The sequence below is a fragment of the Giraffa tippelskirchi genome, chromosome 9 (assembly GCF_054371585.1).
Source record: "Giraffa tippelskirchi isolate mGirTip1 chromosome 9, T2T-mGirTip1v1.2.pri, whole genome shotgun sequence".
Classification (NCBI taxonomy): domain Eukaryota; kingdom Metazoa; phylum Chordata; class Mammalia; order Artiodactyla; family Giraffidae; genus Giraffa; species Giraffa tippelskirchi.
In genome coordinates, this window is record NC_137283.1 from 47,660,737 (window position 1) to 47,681,778 (window position 21,042).

Here is a 21,042-nt window from a genome sequence, read left to right on the forward strand (position 1 = left end):
GAGCCTCTGGGAAGCAGAGTAGTTTAGGAGAAAGAGAATGGGTTTTGAAATTGGACAGACATGAGTCTAAATCCCAGTATTACCACTTATCAGCCACACAACCCTGGGTGAGTTACTGCCTAGTCCTCCTTTTTCTCATCTATAAAATGGAGATGAGGCTATCACTTATCTCCTCATATTGGTATGAGGAAGAAGTTTAGGTGCACCAGGTTAATTTCCAGTAGACTGCCTGGCACACGTACCAGGCCTTCAATAAATGCTGGCTCTTGTTAAATCTCTCTCATCTAAACGGAAACAGCATGAAGGAGGCTCTTCATGCTGCTCAGTCCTCTTAGATTATTAACCCAAGATTTACAAAGGGAAATGGAGTGTCGCCTTGAGACGAGGTGAGAGTGCACTCTTTCTAAGTGGCAGGTTAGGGGAGGGGAGCTGTTTTTCCTGATTGCTTCATCAGGCGGTAAGACACTGTCCTTGACTGAGTGAAAATTTATATGGGGCAATAGGTCTGTCACATTGCACTCTACGTTCAGGCCAGGACCATGACTGAACTTCTGTGAATTCTATCTGCAGATTTATAACTCCCTGGGATATCAAGGAGATCATTTTTCAGTAATGAGAACCAGAATAAAAACTAGATACAAAGACAAAGGAAGGGAGCAGGTATTTCTTTTGGCTGCATCACAAACCTTGCAGGACCTTAGTTCCCTGACCAGGGATTGGTCGTGAAACCAGGGGCCATGTTAATTGAAGTGCCAAGTCCTAACCACTGGACTGCTAGGGAATTTCCGGAAAAGCAGGTAATATTTCACAATCAACGACCAACAGTAACTGATCTGCCCTCTTAAATGGTGAAATTTTCTAATCTCATGGCACCAGGACAGAAGGATACTTGCACCATAGTGGTCAGAATCAAAGACATAAAGTCTGACTGAACTGTATACTTGCTGAGGTTCTGAAACTCATGAAACATGAGCCTGGTACCAAATGAGCAGGTCTGATTCTGACCAGGTCTAAGCTGAGAATAGATCTAAGCTATTTATCCCGATGTGGGAGGAACGTGCTATTGAGAAGAGGGCACTGCTGAGTTAGAAAGTAAATCTGCCTTGCTCTGCTAGCTACTTCTGAGCTCCCCAGAGCTCCACAGGCTCAGAGAACAGTAGGTGTCTTGGGCCTTGGCTGGCAGGAACTGATAGGCTGGGGGAGAGAGATGACTGGCCTAGGGTATTCAGGAGGGGAGACCATGGAAGGAGGCTTTCTTATAGAGATAGCTGGTGACCTTGATGTATTCCACTTTTATAGAGGCTATCTCCCAACTGCTCTTTTGTTCTCTGGGCCAAGGGGTCTATGGGCAACTGGAATCTAGAGGCAACATAGGAGCAAATGGAAAACAAAAAAAAAAATTGGGACTATTCTAACCTTAAAGGAGATATTTAAACAAATATTTGTGCTGACAGACCTAGCAGTGACTGAATGAATGGACGTGAGAGAGGCTGTCTAGTCTCTGTTCATAAGTTTTGATGTAATAATTGCCTTCAAAAAATCAAAGAAGTATAATTCATTAGATACAATCTTAACATTTATCTGGAAGAAAAAAAATAACCTCTTTGTGACTGGGGTAAGGAACAATACCCTTGATCCCTTCTAGGGTATGGGTACATGAAAAAGGTAACTGATTAACTGACCAGACGTATTTAATATAAGGAAGCAAACTTCATTGCCACACTAATATTTCTAATAGAATCTAATCCTAATTCTTAGCCAAAGTTTTCTAGTTATTTCTTCTGTATTTCAACCGATTTCACTCTTAACTGCTAGAATGGACCAATACTAACCTGAGATTGTTAAAATTAATACAGTGACTAGGAAATAAAATTCTCTATGCATTCTGAATATCCCTTATAAATAAGATGTTCACGTACAACTAATAGTATGGTAGCTAAATAAATCTGGTCAAAAGAGGGCAAAGTTGAGCTCCTTCTCCACCATAAAGACACAGGGCTGTTTTATATTTGGAAGCTGGGACACAGGTGGCTTTGAAGTAAAATCAGCATTTTATTCTAGCAGGTATTTCCTTATACCTCAGCCCTTACCCGAAACATAGAAACCTGGCAGGGCTTTGACTCTGGAAGCCAGAGTACAAAGAAACCACCTGCTAAGACAGACAAGAATCCAGCAGCAAAACTTTCCTGCAGCTCACAGACCTGAGTGAAAAGGAGTGTTTCTGAATTTCTGCTGTCCAGACTGAGCACAAACCGGATGGACTGGAAAAGCTCTTGGATGCTGGACCGGAACTGTTCCTCTTCCATCCCACAGGTGGCACGTGAGTACAAGATCCTTGACTGCACAATAAACTTGAAAAGGTACTCCAAGGCCTGGAGGTGTGGGAGAAAGAGGGATAGAGAGGTGTTAAAGATGGGCTTCTCAGGTGGCGCTAGTGGTAAAGAACCCACCTACCAACGCAGGAGACATAAGAGATGTGCGTTCAATCCCTGTGTTGGGAAGATTCCCCTGGAGGAGCACATGGCAACCCACTCTAATATTCTTGCCTGGAGAATCCCATAGACAGAGGAGCCTGGCAGGCTATAGTCTATAGGGTCACAAAGAGTTGGACGCGACTGAAACAACTTAGCACGTAAAGATGGTCAGGAACTAATATATGAAGGAGTGAAGGGTAGAGTACCAACAAATTATACACTAAAATCGAGAGATGGACATTTCCAACTTTGGAGATAAGCACTGTAATATTTTTAAAAATTTTTATTGGCATATGGTTGATTTACAATGTTGTGTTGTGCTAGTTTCAGGTATATAGCAAAGTGACTCAGTTTATCTATATACACTTTTTTTTTTAAGATTTTTTTCCCATGTTGGCCATTACAGAGTACTGAATAGAGTTCCCTGTGCTATACAGCAGGTTATTATTACTTATCTATTTTATACATAGTAGGGAAGAACTTTAATTTTTTTTAATTAGAAAAATGCTTTTTATTTTAATTTTTAAAACCTTTTCTCAAAAGTCCAAGTGGTCCTTGAGCAGCAAGTATCTATGTACTGAGAGAATCGCCAAATTATTTCATGTAGCTGTGGAAGTGAATAACCATAGACTATTATGGAAGCAGCTGAATTCAAGAAGATATAGGATCAAAAGAAAATTAAATTTCTCTCATTTTTCTCAGGTCTAGAAATAAAAGGCTACAAAGGCAATGATAGAAGAACCTTTCTTAAATTTATTCTAAGAAGGAAGAGTACTTTAAGAAGTTTTTTGCATCTTTGAGAAATAGTTGGGTCCTGACATGTGCCAGCCATCTCACCAGGGGTCCAGTTTGGAGAAAATCGGCCTCTAGCTGCACAGGAGCTGACAGACCGAACACACCCATCACCATCCTCTCCCAGACCAGGACACCTGCCATCAACAGTTTATGAACAAGACAGGAGACAAAACTCCCATAACAGGTGTTGGGAGCAGAATCTGATTCTGAGGAGCCCCTGCAGGTTGGCCGATGCTTATGAGCTGAGTAATTCTCTTTTAAGAGAATTCAAGATTCTATATATTCTAACCAAAGAAAGACTACAGATCTCCCAGACAATGGAAAGACAGAGTCATGGAGCATTGAGGAGAAACTTATCCAAGGATGAAATATGGAGCTCTGGCCACCTCTTCAAAGAAGCTTTCCCTAAACACTTGATATGAAGTAAAACCTTCTCTCCAGCCATTCTATGTCAAGATCCTATTTATTTCTTTAATAGCATAATTAATTTTTTTCCTCACTGACTTTTTATGTTTACCTTTGTATGGTTTATCTGTTGGACATGTTTATTGTCTACCTTTTCCCCACTTGAATGGAGGTGCTACCAAGGCTGAACCTTTCTGTGTGGGTTCCTGCTGAATCCCCAGTGGGTAACACAGTGTCTGACACATGGCAGGTATCAAGCAATGTTGGCTGAATGAATGACTCTTAGAAGAAAACTAAGATACCATCTCCAATGCCTTAAGCAATTAATTTCTGAACTCACACAGAATTTTTTGCATTTAACTCCACATGTACCCCTCAAGATTTTGCAGGGAACCTTACAGGTGCTGGGGTTCAGAGAAGAACAGAACCCAGGCCCTACCCTCACATCACACTTGGCACTCTGTTCTACATTTGTGTTTGAGCCTAATTCCCTTTAGGACACAAGGGATGTGTTCCTCCAGGGGAGAAGGCAGTCTTACTCCTCTCTGCATCTCAGCACCCATGACATGCTGATTGCTCAGCCAACATGTATTGCATGAAGGTCAGAAGTGAGACTTGCAGCCTCATGTTTTTACAGAATATGCTGAGAACAGGCAGGGAAAATACAGACTTATGATTTGATTTTGCCTCTTTAAACTGATGATGCTTAGGAGAACACGTGTTTGAACTGTTACCACACGAATAACACAAGCATAGGCCCACTAGTACTTAGAGCAGATGATGAGATATTCAAAGAGGACAGAGAAAAAGCAGAACTACTTTGCTGCCATTCTTCTTTTATTACTAACTAGAAAGGGTGGGAAAGACATGGTTAAAAAGCAACTTAAAAAAAGTGACTCAAGAACAAGAAAAGACAGGGATAAAAGGAAGAAAGAAAACATGAACTTGTTTTAAGTGAGTTCCCAGAGGAAACGAGTTTTTTTTTTTTTAAATAGTTAATATGGAGAACTGCTGAGCAAGAGAGGAATCAACATTCTCAAAGGTGGTTCCCTACAGTAGAAGCAGCAGTTATGAGAAAACGAGTTACCAGAAAGTGTACTTAACTCACAGCGTGGACAGTCCCCTGGAAAGTGGAGCTGTCCAGCACTGCAAAGGGCTGCCTGATCATAGTTTTAAGATTACCTTCTTCTCAACATATCCACATACAGTGCATTCACTCAGCTCTTTTTACTTAAAACAGTTATATAAAAAAACAATGTTCAGTAAATACTGAAGAAGGGGAAAGTATTAGATAACCTTATTTCTAATCAATGTTGCTACCAACATTAGCTTAGAAGGAGATATGATACTTTAGCCAGTGGAAGCAAAGACTGACACTAAGGGTAGAAACAAGGCAGTGGGGATGACTACGAGCCACATGTACATCATCCCTCCCTCCTGCTCTCAGATAAAATTATGAGGAATAAAGACCCATAGGGCAAAATCAAAGTGAGGAAAGGACAGTTAGGTGGGTCAAGGCAGTCATTCCACACTGTCTACACTTGTCCTGCACTTTACTCCAGGGAGGTTACTTGCAAAGTTCTGCAGGGGTGGGCCCTTCTCAGGACATTACCCTCATGGCTTCCTGAATGTGGTCCTGCCGAATCAGTTCTGCTGAGCAGTCCATGTACCACTTCAAACAGCGGATTAGCTCCCTGGGAAAAAGAACAGTCCCAGAAACCCCACTTTACTCCAAAAGCAATGCAGCCTGAAATACCTGCAGTCCTAAATTAGCTGTAGAGGAAATAATATACTGCTGACGAGCTAGAATGGAGCGATGGATTCACTATAGCTGTGGAATCTTTACACCATCCGAGACCAGACAACACTCCTGACCAAGAGATGCCACATTTCAATCAGCAGTTGGAGTCATTCTTTCCTACTTCCCCTGAGACACATTTCTTTTGATTACAATCAACTTTTCCCAAAGTCATGGACTGGATGTGTGTTTTCTTTGTTGAAAACTGCTAAGTCTCCAGAATATACAACAATGACTAGTAAAGAGCAGACTCTGAATAAAGGTGTACGGTCTCATGTGCCCCTCCTTGTCATCCCAATCATCCTATTTTCTTAAGACCAAGTTATCTGAGTGGCATGGGACTACAGGGTCAGAAGGTCTGCACATATACATGGCCAAAGAATTCAGAGGTCAAGAGAACAGGCCCTCTGCAGACAGCAGGGTTCACATCTGGGGCATATCAGTCTCGAGCTCTGCATCCTTGAGCAAGTTATGTGAGTTCTCTGTCCTCACTCTCTTCATTTAAAATATAGGAAACAATAGTACATCTCAAATTATTGTGAATTCTATTGAGATGACACATGTAAAATCTATAGCACAGTGCCTGTTTTCTCCAAAGTGACATCAAAGTATCAGAATCCAGTGATTCCACAGCTTCACCACCCTTCAGGTTTCATCTCTTCAAAACTTATGTTCATTCCATAGAACAACATGGCGACTTTTAAAATTGCTCTAATGGCTTTAGATAACCTGTGAGTGCTTCCCATGTTTACTCTTTGCATTATCTCTTTTACTGACTGTCTTTTCTTTCCTTTGATATTTATTTGTGGATGCTATATTTAGCTATTCACACGCTTCTCACTGAAAAAACAAGACATTTTTAGCAGCTCTTCCATCATTTCTTAGAAAGAAAAGTATGAAAACTATGTAATAAACTACAGTATAAAATGTCAGCAGAAAGCCCACAGCTAACATCATTCTCAACGGTAAAAGCCTGTCTTTCTAGTCAAACTCAAGTCCTAATGACGATGCCAAATGCAACTTACTTGTATGCCAGGGCTCCAGCAAAGTGCTTCTGGATGTATGTGTCCATTACAGGCCGGAAGTGGAAATACTTGATGTCTCGGAGCAGGTTGATGATGAATACCTGGGAGAGATAAGGTGTACCAGAATTCAGCGGAGGCCTCAAACTTACCCCCAGAAGGAAACAACTCTTGATTCTTCAAGAAATGGCAAACTACCAGTGTTTTCTTCAGTGTTTCCAGTGAATGTAAGACTGCCATTCTGGGTACGTATTTCTGTCATGTTTGTTCTATTGCTAACCCTAGCCTCCCATTCCAAATTTGGGACTCATTTGTCAATACCAGTGACTTTGAGCTTCTCTCTTGACAATAATGCTCAGTGGTACAATATGGACCAAGGGAAGACAAAACAATATCTGTGTTGGTGGCACAAACATTAAGGTGTCTCAAAAAACTTGGAAAAGAGAGAAAAAAATATTGTCTTCTGAGCCAAATCATCCTACGAAAGGTTGCACCCTTCAGAAATTAGGGTTGGTTGGCCAGAGAGGTAAGAAGAAAAGTCAGAAAAACAAACTTTGCAAAATACCATTCTAACTCTTGCCTCTGCTGCTCATCTATCAGACAGACTTTAGAGTATCTGGTTGTCCTTGAACACACAGCCCTCCTGGAGGACTGGACATGTTCAACAAAATGCATTAAACATTTAGATCACTGTCTTTTCTCACTGAGCAACCTTCTGAGGCTCTGGTTCCCAGACAACTGCTTATAGGGAGAAGGTGTGATGCTCAGACCAGCACAGAGAGTCTCTGCTTTTCCTGGTGGCTGTATCCTTTTTTTTTTTTTTTAATACTTATTTACTTGGCTGTGCTGGGTCTTAGTTGCGGCACACAGCATCTTAAGTTGTGGCATGTGGGATCTAGTTCCCTGAACAGGTATTGAACCCAGGCCCCTTGCATTGGGAGTGCAGAGTCTTAACCACTGGACCACCAGAAAAATTTCTGCATCCTACTTTGTAAGTGGAAAACAAGCTGTCTTGTTTCCTTTATTGGTATCTGGGCCTTTTGTTGTAGGTCACTATTTCAGGGGTGAGGCAACCCTGCGATAGTGGTGAGACTGAACATCAAAACCACAAAGCAGAGGTCCAGATTTGATCATGTAGAGATGTTCCTGGTAGGTAGGTTGTTGGTCTTCCTTGGTGACACTCATCAGTCCCTTTCCTGTTGGGAACATCTACATCTTGTGCTGACTCACTCAAATAAACTGCTTTCCTCAGATTTTTAAAAAGTATGTGACAGGAATAATCAATAAAAATCAGGAAAGGTAAGACTTACCAAAGACTGAAATACCAGCAGGCCATATTTCTCTGTGTTATCATCCAAGATCACAAAGAGTGTATCTAAGATGTCCTGCAGAAACTGCAACAGCATAAAAACCAGAGGGCTCAGGTCTCAGGACCTGGACACATGGTCAAACGTTCAAACACCAATGAATTTATCTCCCGAACAAACAAAATCAAAGATCTCCTAAGACCTCAAACTACCACTTAAAAATAACCTCGTATTCCATCTCCACCTAGCCAAGAAATAACTAGGTGGACTTTGGGTGTTTGATTATAGCCCAAAAGGCCCTAAGAGAGACCTAGAGAGGCTGTTCCTGTTGGATAAGTGCTAAACCTATAAGGAAAGAGCAATTACCTAAAAAATTTAGACCACCCATGAAGAACAGCAATCTTGAAATGAAGACAATCTAAGTGATTTTGATGCCAAATTCATTTTGAGAAAATGTGCTTACTTTCCTGGGACCCCAAAATTCAGTAGTCTCTTATTGTCTCCTATGACCTAACTCTGTAGAGGACATCTGGATGAGGATGTGACAAGCGAGGCCTTACCTACAGAAACTATTTTTTGGTCTAGAAATTAGTATCCCAGGAAAAGAGAATGCAGCTGATGAGGGCTGTCAGAGAGGGTAAAAGATCTGGAGACAACATTTTTTTTTTTTTTGACCAGGTGCCTTTTTGTTTCTAAGATGCAAAAGTCCAGGGAGAGAATAATAAATATTCATGGACGCTCCCAGTCTTTAAAAATCAAACCTAATACTCCGTTGGTCAAAATGCAATTTAATGATATAATGTTTACAACTTGTTTCAAAACAACATAAGGTAGAAGGCATGGATGAGGGATTTATGGGCAGGACTGGCCAGGTGTTGGTGACAGTCAAGGATGAATGACAGGGACATGTAGGGTTATTTATTCTGTCTGCATCTTTGGATGCTTGAAATTTTCCAATAAAATGTAAAAAATAATTAAAATGCTAGCATATTCCCTTTACATTCTTTAGTGGCTGGCTTGAGACAAATATTGATGCGAAAACCAGAAATGCTGGTAGGATGTTCTCTTGTCAGGACTGTAACAACTCAGCGTTAAAAAGATCACAGAGCTTTCATAGCATGTGGTCTGTTCTACTGGTGAAATTTTTAATATGTTTAGAAGGAAAAAATGCCAAGTGTAAATTTATCTTAAGTTTCAAAACTAGTTTGTATAAAGTTTCAAAAGCTTGTTTGTATAAAGAGTTCTTGTAAAAATTTATGATACTCTGATCAATTAACACAAAATTCATACAAGACTTCATAAAAGTACAAAGGCATACAGAGACTTTAAAATTACTCTTCATTTGGAGACACCATGTTGTGTATTATTGAGTCAATGGAGCTGTAAAATGAAAGTACAGACAGTACAGTGGTTAACAGATTTGATCCTTGCAATGATGGAGCCAAGCATGTCCACTGATGGACAAGGTGCCTGCTTGAAATTCAATCTCTAGCCTACATTCCACTGCTCATGCTGATCACCCAAAGCACCTCCACTCTCCTCAGTTGAGTTCAGTCCATTGTGCAGAATCCGCCTACCAGGCTTTCATCACTGGGAAGTGCCTGGGGGGGTTCTTGAGCTAAAGTCAGGTGGGCAAACACCTGGCTTCTACACAGGGTGGAGAAGCCCTATGGGTAACAACTGGGCTTGGGCAGTGTTGCTGTCAGTTTGCTCAGGCCATTAGATGGGAAGTGTCACAAAAGCACATGAGAAACCCGTTGAGGCAGAGAGAAGGGTAGAGTTCCCTGGTCTGGACTCTTAAGTGAGAGACTGGGCAAAATCAGGAGTTCCAGTTCATGGAGAATATTTAGAGTTCCTCTAAATAATCCAGAGAGTGGAGCCAGGAGGACACCAGGCTGCGTTTGTGGTAGAGGTTTACAGAGTAAGCGAAGAGAGGAAGCGAGTGGAGACCTAGAAGCATGCAGGCGGCAGCCCACACTGGGATTGTTTCTGAGAGGCTGCCCTTTAATTATCACTTTGCTTTCTGGGAAGAAAAACAAGCCAGAAAATAGGTTTAAAACTTAAATATAGTTTCTAAAAGGTAATAAACCTAATGTGATACCTAAAGAAAGAAGCTAATTGAAAAAAAGAAAAATAACTTTATCTCTACTCAAGGCCCTCTGCCCAGATTCTTGCTCAGCTAGCACGTGTGAACTGAGTGAAAGCCATACCTTAACAATTTCCTCCCCACTGACATGCCGCAGCCGCCCAAGGATGTCCATGATCCGGTCTGGAAAGGCCTTCCATTTCAGCAGAGCAAGGAGGTCCACTAGGAAGCAAGCCCCAAAGATGGTGAACCCTAGCTATGTCATGGGCAAGCGAAGCCTAGACTTCCCCTGCCAAGGGTGGGTAGGATCTAGAGAGACAGAAATAGCTGGAAGTAGTGTACCAGCCTCCAGAGTGCTGCGATCAAGGCTACAGACACATCTGTAAAACTATGGAAAACCCCATAGCTTGCTATTACCAAGTGATTCCTTCAACTTCGAATGAGAAGAATCCCCTCACTGTGGCATGAAAAAGCAGAATCAACAATTTCTGTCTCTTGACAAATACCAGCAACACAAAGCAGCTAGTGGGGACAGTGGAGGGCTCCACCCTGCGGGCACCCTGGCCTACCGTTCTGGGTGAGCTTGGTGGAGGAGAGCTGTGTGGAAATGAAGAAAGACTCTTTGGTGCTGCGCTGGAAGATGAGGCTGGAGGGGATGTTAGGGCAGCCGTTGTAGTCCTCTTTGCAGCAGGGCAGGCCCAGGTACAGAGCATGGTTGTTAAACGTGCTATTCTCATCACACTGTAGGCATAAGTAGAGAACACAGAATATTTTTGGAAACATGCCATGTGTAAAAAGTCAGGTCCCAGGGAATTTTGGGTTCTTGAGGCTGGACCTTGGACCTCAGGTTCTGTTAGAAGAGTGCTTCCTAAGCACTTTAAAAGTGTTTTTCATTTCTTCCCCCAGAATGGTTCACATGCCTTTTAACATGTGAACATGGCGAAGCTCGTGGCCTCTATCTGTTGTGCAGGAAACTTTGGGTACCGGCTATGCTGTGAGAGCTGACAGAATCAGAGTCTCAAATGGCAGGTCTCCAAATGTACGAGCCAAGGCCGTAATAGCACAGAGGGGCTGAATAATAGATTTCCATGACTAGTGGAATGGGAGGTTGGAAACAAAGGTCCTGCTGGAGTGATCTGTGGGAAAAGACAAAAGCCTACCTACAGATGTCCTGCTGTCTCCACCTGCACCCCACCCTAGATCCTCTGGCTCACTCAGGGGGAACCACCTGACCAAGAACCATGTGCGAGAGTGGTCTGAGCAGGGGACAGACTCAGGCTCCGTACCTTGTACACGTAGAGCTCATGGATGTCATCGGAGAGGGTGGTGCCATCATCCCGCATCAGGGGTGAGAATGCAAAGCCGAAGAGTTTCTTTTCCCCTTTGTCTTTTGCTGCAATCAGAGCCAAGCATGAGTTGTTCTGCCTCACACTTCCCTTTTCAACAGAAATTCCCTTTTTCCTTATCACCCTGTGTGCTTTACTTCTTTGTCCCTTACTTTGTTCATTAAATAGGTAGCAACCTGATGGCAAGAAGGATCAGAAATGTACTAGGCTGCGTTTCCATTTATACCGCAAGGTACATAGGCTACCTAGAACCAAACAGAAACTACATGGCTAGTCTTGATAAACCAGGGGCTCTTTAAGAAGGAGTTTACTATATACAAAGGAAACCCCAAAGAGGAATGACCCTGGCAATTATCCACTGTCCAAGTCAGACACTACAAAAGGCCAACATCAGATCTCATTTTTTTAAAATATTTCTTTTTGATGTGGGCCATTTTTAAAGTCTTCATTGAATTTGTTACAATACTGCTTCTGTTTTATTTTTTGGCCACAAGGCATGTGGGATCTTAACTCCCCAACCAGGGATTGAACCCACAACCCTGGAACTGGAGGTGAAGTCTTAACTGCTGGACCACCAGGGACGTCCACAGATCCCACGTTTTTGGATCACTGTTCAAAGAACAGTCTCTGATGACATCCCACCTCTGAGTACACAACTCCTCATTTTCTTGCCCCAGTACTAATAAGAGCTCTTATTTCTGTCCCAGAGAAGGAAGAGTTATATTCATATTCTCAAAGCAATGTGGCGAGAGAAATCTCACTCACTGGAACAATGTCTGAACTCGAAGCGCAGGTGGGAGCCCCGGAACCGGTCAATGGGGATGGGCAATTTGATAATCTCTCCCCAGCGAGGACTGTTGCTGTGGTAGAGGACAAAGGAGTGGTAGGAACTCCTGTTGGGCTCTCCTGAACCCAAGCTGATGCAGTCCTGGAAGAGAGAAGTAGAGCAACGTGCCACCCTCCTGGAGGGGTCCCTTGGATTTCTCTGTCACTCGGACATGTCACTTCTTCCTTTGTGTGGGTCTCATTTTTCCATTAGGCCAAACCTATCAGGTGGCTGAAATTCAGTACTCTGGGGGACAACTGTGAAGATGGTATAAGGAGCCAGCAGTCACAGTGCTCCTTGTTTTCCTTGGAGCAGAGGTAACTGCACAAACCGCTCAGTTTACCTGAAGGAAGCTGGGTGGTGCTATCTGAATCACTAAGGTAGACTCTTCATCCTCATTAAGAAAGAAATGGACTCAGAGAAGTCAACTGTACACAGAGCTTTCCAGATCAGAAAAATAATTAAATAATAAAACAGAACCGGTTTTCTAATCTTCAGCCCAAAGGTGCACTGGCATTTTATGTTGCCCGTGGCTGACTGTTCGTGGACATAACCAAGGTAGACCAGATTCAACTTGACTCCAGTTTCCAAATATTACTGTGAAGATGCAGCCCCATGCCCCCCGGGAAGCTGCAGGCAATACAGTCTGGAGAAGCTCCCTGTCCACACAGGGCAGAGTGAACAGCTGAGAGCTCTGCTGACCCACACATTGTTCATGCAAACAAGAATTGCCTTAGTCCTTGAGGTGGGTTTTTTAAATGACACACATATCTCTGTTTCTACCACCACATCTACACTACCCTCCATTTCTTTCTATGCTTTGAGAGATGACTGTGACTAACTTTACCTTTTTCCTTCTGTAAAATGTGGATGATCATTGCTGTTCCGCCTACCTCATGAGGCTGTTGTCAACACACAGAAGCAAGGTTTGTAAAAGACTGATTTGCCTTCTACCATGTGGCATGCAAACAATGCCTTCTCATTTGCTAAGGACTTGACCATGACTTGACCGAGGGAAAAACTGACATAATGAAAGTAGAAAAACGGCACTCCAGGTCTTCTCTTTTAATCAAGAGTGTCAGAGGGTCCTTGTGCTGCACTGGTTGGAAATCACCTTTGGGGGCCTGAGTCTGCTGTTCCTTATCACATAACCTGGTAATAGCAAGTGGGTATACCTATTTACTAAAGAGCAAATATAACATTCTATATTAGCTCTAGGACCTAACAACAGGTCCAAAAGAGTGGGACCTAATAACAGTTACTAAAGCTAAGCAGCTGGATGCTAGACAGGTGCCTGAAAAAGTGACATGTAGGACAGAACTGGAGGGAATAGGTCTAAATGAGGACAGGAAAGATTCAGGTCAGACACTAGGAAGAATTTCTGAAAAGGCTGTATGACCCTGGAAGTCATTATCAGAGCATACTACAGGGTTTCCCTGAAGAGAAGCTAAGGTGGAGAAGAGTCTTAGGAAGTGATTTGAGTTCAATCCCTCTTGAGGAGGATGGGTCTCTGGATGAAGTCCACAGAAACACTAAAATTATTACAGAATTAGCTGCCATTCCAAACTGATCAGCAAACCTTACCTTCAAGATTTCGCCATCTGCGTAAAGCACATACATGGTCACTTCAATGTTCTTTTGTACGCTTTTTCCCCCTCTCTCAAAATCCCCCTTCTCCAGGGTGAGGTACAGGTCATTGCGGATATCACCTGCGGGGAAAGAAGTGTCACGTATTCATGACTGCAGAAGCCACCATGCCCCATGTGTGTGGAGGACAAGGCTAGCATCTGGATCCTCCAGGGTTCAGGGAGGTGCTCAGGGCATTCCAAGCTTGGTTAATAACAATGGACGTTCCACCAGTATCAGTGCAGCAGTACTCAGGTGGGTTAGTCATGTGCCCTCTAAGTCTGAATCTTAAGGGTGTTCACCACAGCTTGGCTAGGGTGGGAAAAGGCAGACTGCGGGGGACTTCTCAGCCTTTCTCCCCTCCAAGAGAATGGCTGTAATCTAATCCTCCAAAGAAGAAAGGTTTTACAATCAAAAGGAATAGCACTTCCTTTAATCATATCTATGTCTTAACCACTAATTCCTTGTCCTTTCCCTCTCTTTCCTAGCTTTTCTTTTGGCAGCCCTCAATCTTTCTGAGTTTGCCTAGAGGATACACTGCTCCTTCCTTCTAGAGGCTTACCCAGTTCCATTCCCTGCTGGGGTACCAGCAGAGGTCACTGGATGGTCAGGTTTTCTTTTTGTAGCAAGTGCTCTGGGAGCAGATGACTCCCCAAAAGCGCAGGTGCCAAAGCACTGGGGCAACAGTGTTGTGCTCCTGTTGCTTCCCTATGCTCTGAGTCCAGCCCATGCAGCCCACACCGGCTGCTTTAGAGTGGGCAGGAGCAGAGCCAGCTGCAAGTCTGAAATGACCTAAGTCTCAAATGCCTTTTTCTTTAAGGGGGGATGGAACTGTCTGTTCATGTATAAAAGGAGCTTATATGGGCTGCTCTAAGCTTATAAACACACAGAGTGACCAATTTTACTTAACACAAACTAAAGAAGGGCTTTTGACTTGCAAAAAAAAAGTAAAGCCTGTGGCAGCGGGGAGGGCGAGGGCGGGGGAGGGGGGGCGAGGGCGGGGGGGGGGGGATCTTCAAAGGAAGAAAATGACAAGAGAAGCCAGGTGAGGCCAAAGTGAGGATGTGTTGGCAGCCTGAAGAAATCAACTGACAGTTAATGGAACAATTCATTAACTTGCAAAGCAAACCAATTCAGAAATCAAATTCTTTCTACTTCAGTTTCTAGAAAAACTGGCACATCTAAGTCTGTTCATTACTTGGAATCACAATGACATAAAGAGGTTTTGTTTTTGGTGAGCAACCAAGCTTTCTGGTTTGGCCAGGTACTTAATGAGAGCCTCTTTTCCGCACTGCCCACTTCTCTAACTGTGGGTGTCTGAGTGTCTCTTACACATGAAACAGTGATAGACTAAGACTGGCCCATATCTTGGGCTTTGGGGGTCTTCATGTCCAAACCTTCTATTCTTCAGGTCGCCTTCCTACCCTAGAGTACCGTCATGGTTTTTTGGTCACATAATACTCTCAAAAGAGCAGTCCATGAGAAACGATTATTCTCTGACAATGCAGAGAACTTTAACATGCCAAAGCTACTTCCCTAAACAAATAGCCGTGAGGCTCCATGAAGGGAAGAGGAAAATGTGTCCTTGAAAATCACACACAAATGCAACTGCTGGGCAGGTGGGACTGACTTCAGGGCACCCATCCTTGCAGTCTGTACAGTCTTTCCTCCTGGGCTGAGGAGAACCTCTACTTTGAATTCTGATGAGTCTGGAACTTTAACCTTCCTCTTTTGAACAATCCTACTTGGGTCCTCCTAGCAGGTCATTTTAAAAAGAGCACTCGTGTGCAGGTAGGGTGGGGAAGGTGAACAGGAGGAGAAGGAAAACTCAAATTCATCAGTTTGCTACTGTCAGAACAGAGGATGAAAAAAAATCAGCCCTGAAAGTAAAATTCAAAATTACTGTGAACTTAACTATAGGTTACTGCCATTATAATGGGGGAAATCAGAGTTGGTTATACCTTAAATTTTTAAAAATTGGAACAGACACCTCAGAGCTTTCTCCTGATAACAGCCTTTTAGTTACACATTAGCTTTTCTATGGAACTTAAGTAATTATTCAATTTCTAGGATAATTTGGCATAAAGTGAATAGAGAATTTTAATATCTAAAGAATAGGTGCTTTGTTTAAAATTACCCTGGTTTAAATCAGCACTCTGTGGAAGTTATTCTCAAGACAATTCATGTGACTCTTCAAAGCAGATGTTGGCTACCAGCAACAGTATTCTAGCTTGTACAAGCATTTTAAATTTCTGCAGCTCTATACAAAAGGTAACCATATTATAGTAAGTATGTCCCTAAATGGAACATTTCAAACTTTTCCTAGCATTATATGATATAAAATACTAATATAAAATTGGACATCATCTTGCAGATGGATAATGACAGAATTTGGTCTGTTTTGGTTTTATAGAGTAAGCTGATAGTTTCTGGGCAGCTTCTCCATGGTATTTTAAATCAGAATGCCAATTTCAAATGGAAGGACTGAGCCAGATGTTCCTACAGGTTTCATTCTTTTAAAATTTTCTATTTAAACAGAATGCCTTTGGTGATCATCTAGAAAATGTGTAAATACACATAACTGTACACTCTTGAGTTACACATCGAAGCAGCTTGATTTCATCAGATCTTTCCTCTTTATTTAGAGAATACATCTGCCTAGAACCAAGGCCATTCTCAGTCAGAAGAGTTGCAATTTTGTAAATTATAGCCTCAATTTTGAAAACAGCTCTTTGTAACAGTTAATGTAGCTGGGGCCTTCTCCTCAAAAGCTCTCTGGAGGATCATTTAAATTGAGCTCTCTACTAATTCTCAAGGAACTAGAACAAACGTGAAGAGCTCCAGGATGTAATAATGAGCCAGGCCTGCCTTAGAGAGAGCCTCCCAGGGTCCCTGCTGTTCACAGCTATCCTGATCGCATGTTACATGTTTACAAAGACTACTAGTAGGATCATGGGTTAAGATACTGTCTCCAGGAGGCTTGTGCAAACTTTAGTACCAGTGGCCTGGAAATAGTACCAGGAGAGGTATGAGAACAGGCACCTTACAACAATGATGGGAAAGAGAAGGCCTGAGCAGCAGTTTCTGTGATTAGTTTGGAGACCCCTGTGTATGTCTGAATCATCTAGGGAGCTTGTTAGAACTAGATTTCTATTATTCACCCCTTAGAGATTCTAGTGGGTCTTGGGTGGGGCTTGTGTACTTGTACCTTTAAAAAGAATCAAGTAACTCTGATGCTCTCCAGTGTTTAACATCAGGGGACCATAAAGTGTGGGTCTGCTGGGAAGACGCTAGTGAAGTCTGGTTGGGGGTGTGGAACTGGGCAGCTCTTGGGCAGTGTGGAGGATTGATGGGACGGGTATGGAGTGGGGAGGCTTTTTGGAGGCGAGTGGGAGTATGTATTGTGGAGGACAGCCCTGATTCCATTTGCTAGGTGTCCTCTGCTTCCTAAGATTGGCAGAGCCTCTAAGAGCATCGGCAATGCCTTACATCTCTGAATGCTTGGTGCTCAGTTGACATGCAACAGAGTTTCTTGAATGGGAAGATGAATGAATGAGGCTGTTCTTGTAAGAGGGCTTCAGAATAAATAATCTTTGTCCCTTTTGCAGTTTCACACAGTAGCCAGTGACAGCTGTTGGTACAGCTGCATGTCAGAGAACTAGGGACTAAAGAGTTGGCAGAGGCTGGCAAACTTTTTCTGGAAGAGGCCAGATAGTAAGTACCTTTCAGGCTTTGTGGGCCACATGTTCTTTGTTTTCACAACCCTTTTAAAATGTAAAAAACCATTTGAGCTGGCAGACAGTATGAAAGGCTTCTGCATTTGGCCTGTGGGCTATAGTTTGCTGATACAGTGTTCAACTGTCCAGAGCAGCATCACTACCTGGCAACACTCCAGATTCCTAGAAGTCGACACAAAATAGCTGCTGGGGAGGGAGCCAGGTCAGGGACCTGAGGTCGTCTAATGATGTCAGGGATTGGCCTGAAACATTCTGGGATCCTTAGAGAGGGGGGTCTCAGAAGGAGGCAGTGCTTTGCAGCTAACGGAATCCTAGGGGGCTGGGGAGCACTGGGACAGAGCTGCATCCAGCAGAGAGAACAGCGTGTGCTTCAGTGGCCGGGCCTGATCATCCAAAGACCTGCATCCTAATGCAACTTTGGAGAAACCACTCATCACATGTTTGCAGGTCTCCTCTGAAAGCAGTCTCCACAGAGGTTTTAGAGTCTTCGAGGTCCAGCTCAGGCACCAGAGACTCTGTTAGCAAGATCGTCTCTTGCCAGACATGCCAGCCTTACTTGGAGTTTGGGGGGCACTATGTCTTGCTTGGATTCTTTATTACATTCATGTTCCTTCTGTACAAATGACTCACACCATGTGTGAGGCTCTGGGTTCAAGGATAATAGTGTTAACTACTACATTATTTAGAACTTGTCCAATTCGAGACAGGATTAGGAAGAGCTTCTGTGGATAGTGCTTTCTTTCCCTTAAGACCACGTAAAACTAGAACACATCTTCTTCCAGGAGACACTGCAGCCTACTCGGGATGGTGCCAATTCTATCTCTTGGCAGAACAGGAGTCTCCTGACAGCATCACGGAGATGTGGAGATGTTAACTACCATCCTGTATGGACAGTTTCAGACATGTGACCAATGTTTTATTTGCTGGAGTAGTTCTTATTCTGAGGAAGAGACTTAAAAAAAAAAGGCTCTTAGGAAGATTTCTTTAGAGTACCCAGGAGAGACAGGGTCTTTGTTTTTCTAACCAAGTCTTCAGTGTCACACTTCTATTGGTTTCTATTGCTACAAAGTCAGTGATGTTCTCTGCTTTAACAGAATGACAGGAATGGGCACGGTGTGACATCACTGTGTATGATTATTCCTTTCTTGGGTCAGGGATGTGGGGATATTCCAACCCGTTGTGGGACCAGATGTGATCATTCCTAAACCATCCCTTAGAGATATGGCCAAAGCTTCATGTGACACTCAGACTGACCACAGTCCTCTGAATCTACTTGTGGTAGATCACTCTGTTGAAGAGAACTTTTCTTTCAAAAGTCATGAGATGTGTCCAGCAGAGCTGAAAAGAGCAGCTTTCTGCCTTTCTGATTCTTTGCAGCTTAGGATAAGCACTACTCATTTTCTTTTCAATGGGAACAGCTGATCTGTCTCATAAAAATCCTTTCCTGTATCTATTCACCTAGGACTTTGTAAGGTTTTCTAAATATTCCAACATGTCCTTAGTTTTCTCTGATCTTAATGAACACCTAAAGTAATACACAGTCTCTAGGTTGGGCTGGTAGCTTCTCTAACATTTTGTCAGTTATCCCAAAAGGTGAGGCTGATGAAGGATTAATAATGCAAATGATACCCCACCCCAGTATTGCAACATTCCATGAAACAAATGAAGATGGAAACAAAGCAAGCAAAAGCAGACAGGACACACAAAAGCAGGAACTTACACCCAACTATCTTCATCTCTGCACCAGAAAGAAAGGGGCGAGAATGAGGGGACAGCACAGAGAGAAACAAGAACAATTAAGACAAACAGGAAAAGAGAAAAAAACATCACTTGCAGGTTGGTGATGAAGCATGCACTTTATATCAGGGATCAAAGCAAAGGACAGAGTATTTCTGAGCACACGGGCAAGAGTCGGGGGGCCCCCTTGAGGGCTGCCATGCCAGCATAGTTGCCTTCTAAAGGGCAAGGTCAGGGCAACTCAGAGAGGAGCTTGTACCAGGTCTGATTCTGAGAGGGGCAAAGCATCCCTAAAGCAGAGTACTCTTTAGGACACGGTTCTCAGAGGGGGCCCTAAACCATCACCTGATAGCTTGTGAGGAATACAAATGCTCAGGTCCCACCCCAATCCTACTGTATCAGAAACTCTTGGGGTGGGTTTAGCAACGTGTTTTTCCAAGCCCTGCAGGTGCTTCTGATACATGCTAAAGTTAGAGCAATACTGGTTTAGGAAAAAAAAAAAACTTAGCCATCAGCTAAAATATATTAAAATCACAGGGCAGATTTCTTCTGACAAAAGAGAAGCTCATTTAATTAATATGAAACCTGGCCCATGACGCCCACAGTAAATGATAACCTTACAAACTCAAGGCTTAGAAAACAAGTTAAAAGGTTTCTTTCCCGTAGAGCCCTCTGCATTCCTACTGACTCCAGGGAACAGACTCGCCTAGGAAGCTGACACTTAGAAAACTGCACAAAAGCAGGTGGCACACCCCTGCTGGTTTAGGCAAGGTCTGGAGGAGGGTACAGACCACTCTTGGGCAAGAGGGTTTAAATCATTCCCTTTCAGTTTACAGTCTTTTGGCTGACAGTTTTCTTGAAAGTTCTAACTGGGCTAATGCTGACAAGTGAGTCACAGAAAACTCATTTACCTGAAACATTTGCCCTGCTCCAGTATTTCCTCTCCATTTTCTTGAAAAAAATCTCAAGGAGTAAAAGTGTGTTGTAGAGTTATTAGCTTCTGTAATGAACTAAAATGAGTTGGGAGGGAAGGAGGAACTACCCACAGAAATATGGCGATAAACCAACAAAAGGCTGTTAGGTGCTCAGTTTCAAAATCAGGCTTAAGTTCCTGTAATCGGTTTATTCTTCTATAATCTTGGATGGAGTTTCCTGGGTTTATGTGCCTTCTCGGTGACTCCCAGAACACCACCAGCAATGGTGGTCTTGCCTTGTGCTCACTACCATGAGTCATGAACACAGCTGGATGCCTATGCAGTCAGGGCCTTGGCTGTGGCAAAGAGTAGGACATCTCCTGTTCACAGCAGTCACATGGTGTATCTTACACACTCATGGAAAGCAATAGGAGACCATGGAAAGCCCTTTTCTGAAATCGTGTGTCAGATACTGGTGTGGTTAGAACTTGTCTAAATGCTGTAACTCAGAGCTGTAAGCTCTGTCAATATGCTTTGACAAGGACCTGTCTGGGCCATCTGACATAAAGGACCCCTCCAAATGAATATCTAGTAGTTTCTCCCAAATGCTGGTAGTTTCAAAATAAGAGCCATAGTATATGAACCATTCTAATTTTTCCATTTATTCTAATTTCTCAGACTTCAGTGTTGAAATGCTCACAGTTACTAACATAATTCATTTCATTGTTCATTTCTCTTATGACCATGTGTCAAGAAGCTGCAATTTCTTGTAACTCGGTCACACCAGCACCATGAGGGCTGAGGGACCATTGCAGCCCAGATCCAACATTCCCATGGGTGAAGAGTGGGCCAGCTGCAGGTGGAGGGTGACCTCACGAAGGGCTTCTTGTCACAAACGTGGTTTCCCAGGACAAGTGCACCACAACTGAAAACACTGCTGCACACTTTTCCTGCTGCTCTAGCAGAACC

The 21,042-nt window shown here is 43.1% G+C and overlaps 1 protein-coding gene across 1 annotated transcript in view; it reads right to left on the reverse strand.

Annotated features, from left to right (window-relative positions):
- The window catches only part of DOCK3 (dedicator of cytokinesis 3), a 276,490-nt gene that overhangs the window by 68,915 nt on the left and 186,533 nt on the right, over window positions 1–21,042 (reverse strand). The window contains exons 15-23 of the mRNA XM_081525200.1: window positions 13,644–13,768; window positions 11,999–12,161; window positions 11,174–11,280; window positions 10,457–10,628; window positions 10,012–10,109; window positions 7,805–7,888; window positions 6,498–6,598; window positions 5,287–5,368; window positions 2,202–2,372 (exon numbers count right to left, since the gene is read on the reverse strand). Of these exons, the coding sequence (XP_081381326.1) occupies window positions 2,202–2,372; window positions 5,287–5,368; window positions 6,498–6,598; window positions 7,805–7,888; window positions 10,012–10,109; window positions 10,457–10,628; window positions 11,174–11,280; window positions 11,999–12,161; window positions 13,644–13,768 (1,103 nt within the window). The remainder of the gene's footprint in view (window positions 1–2,201; window positions 2,373–5,286; window positions 5,369–6,497; window positions 6,599–7,804; window positions 7,889–10,011; window positions 10,110–10,456; window positions 10,629–11,173; window positions 11,281–11,998; window positions 12,162–13,643; window positions 13,769–21,042) is intronic.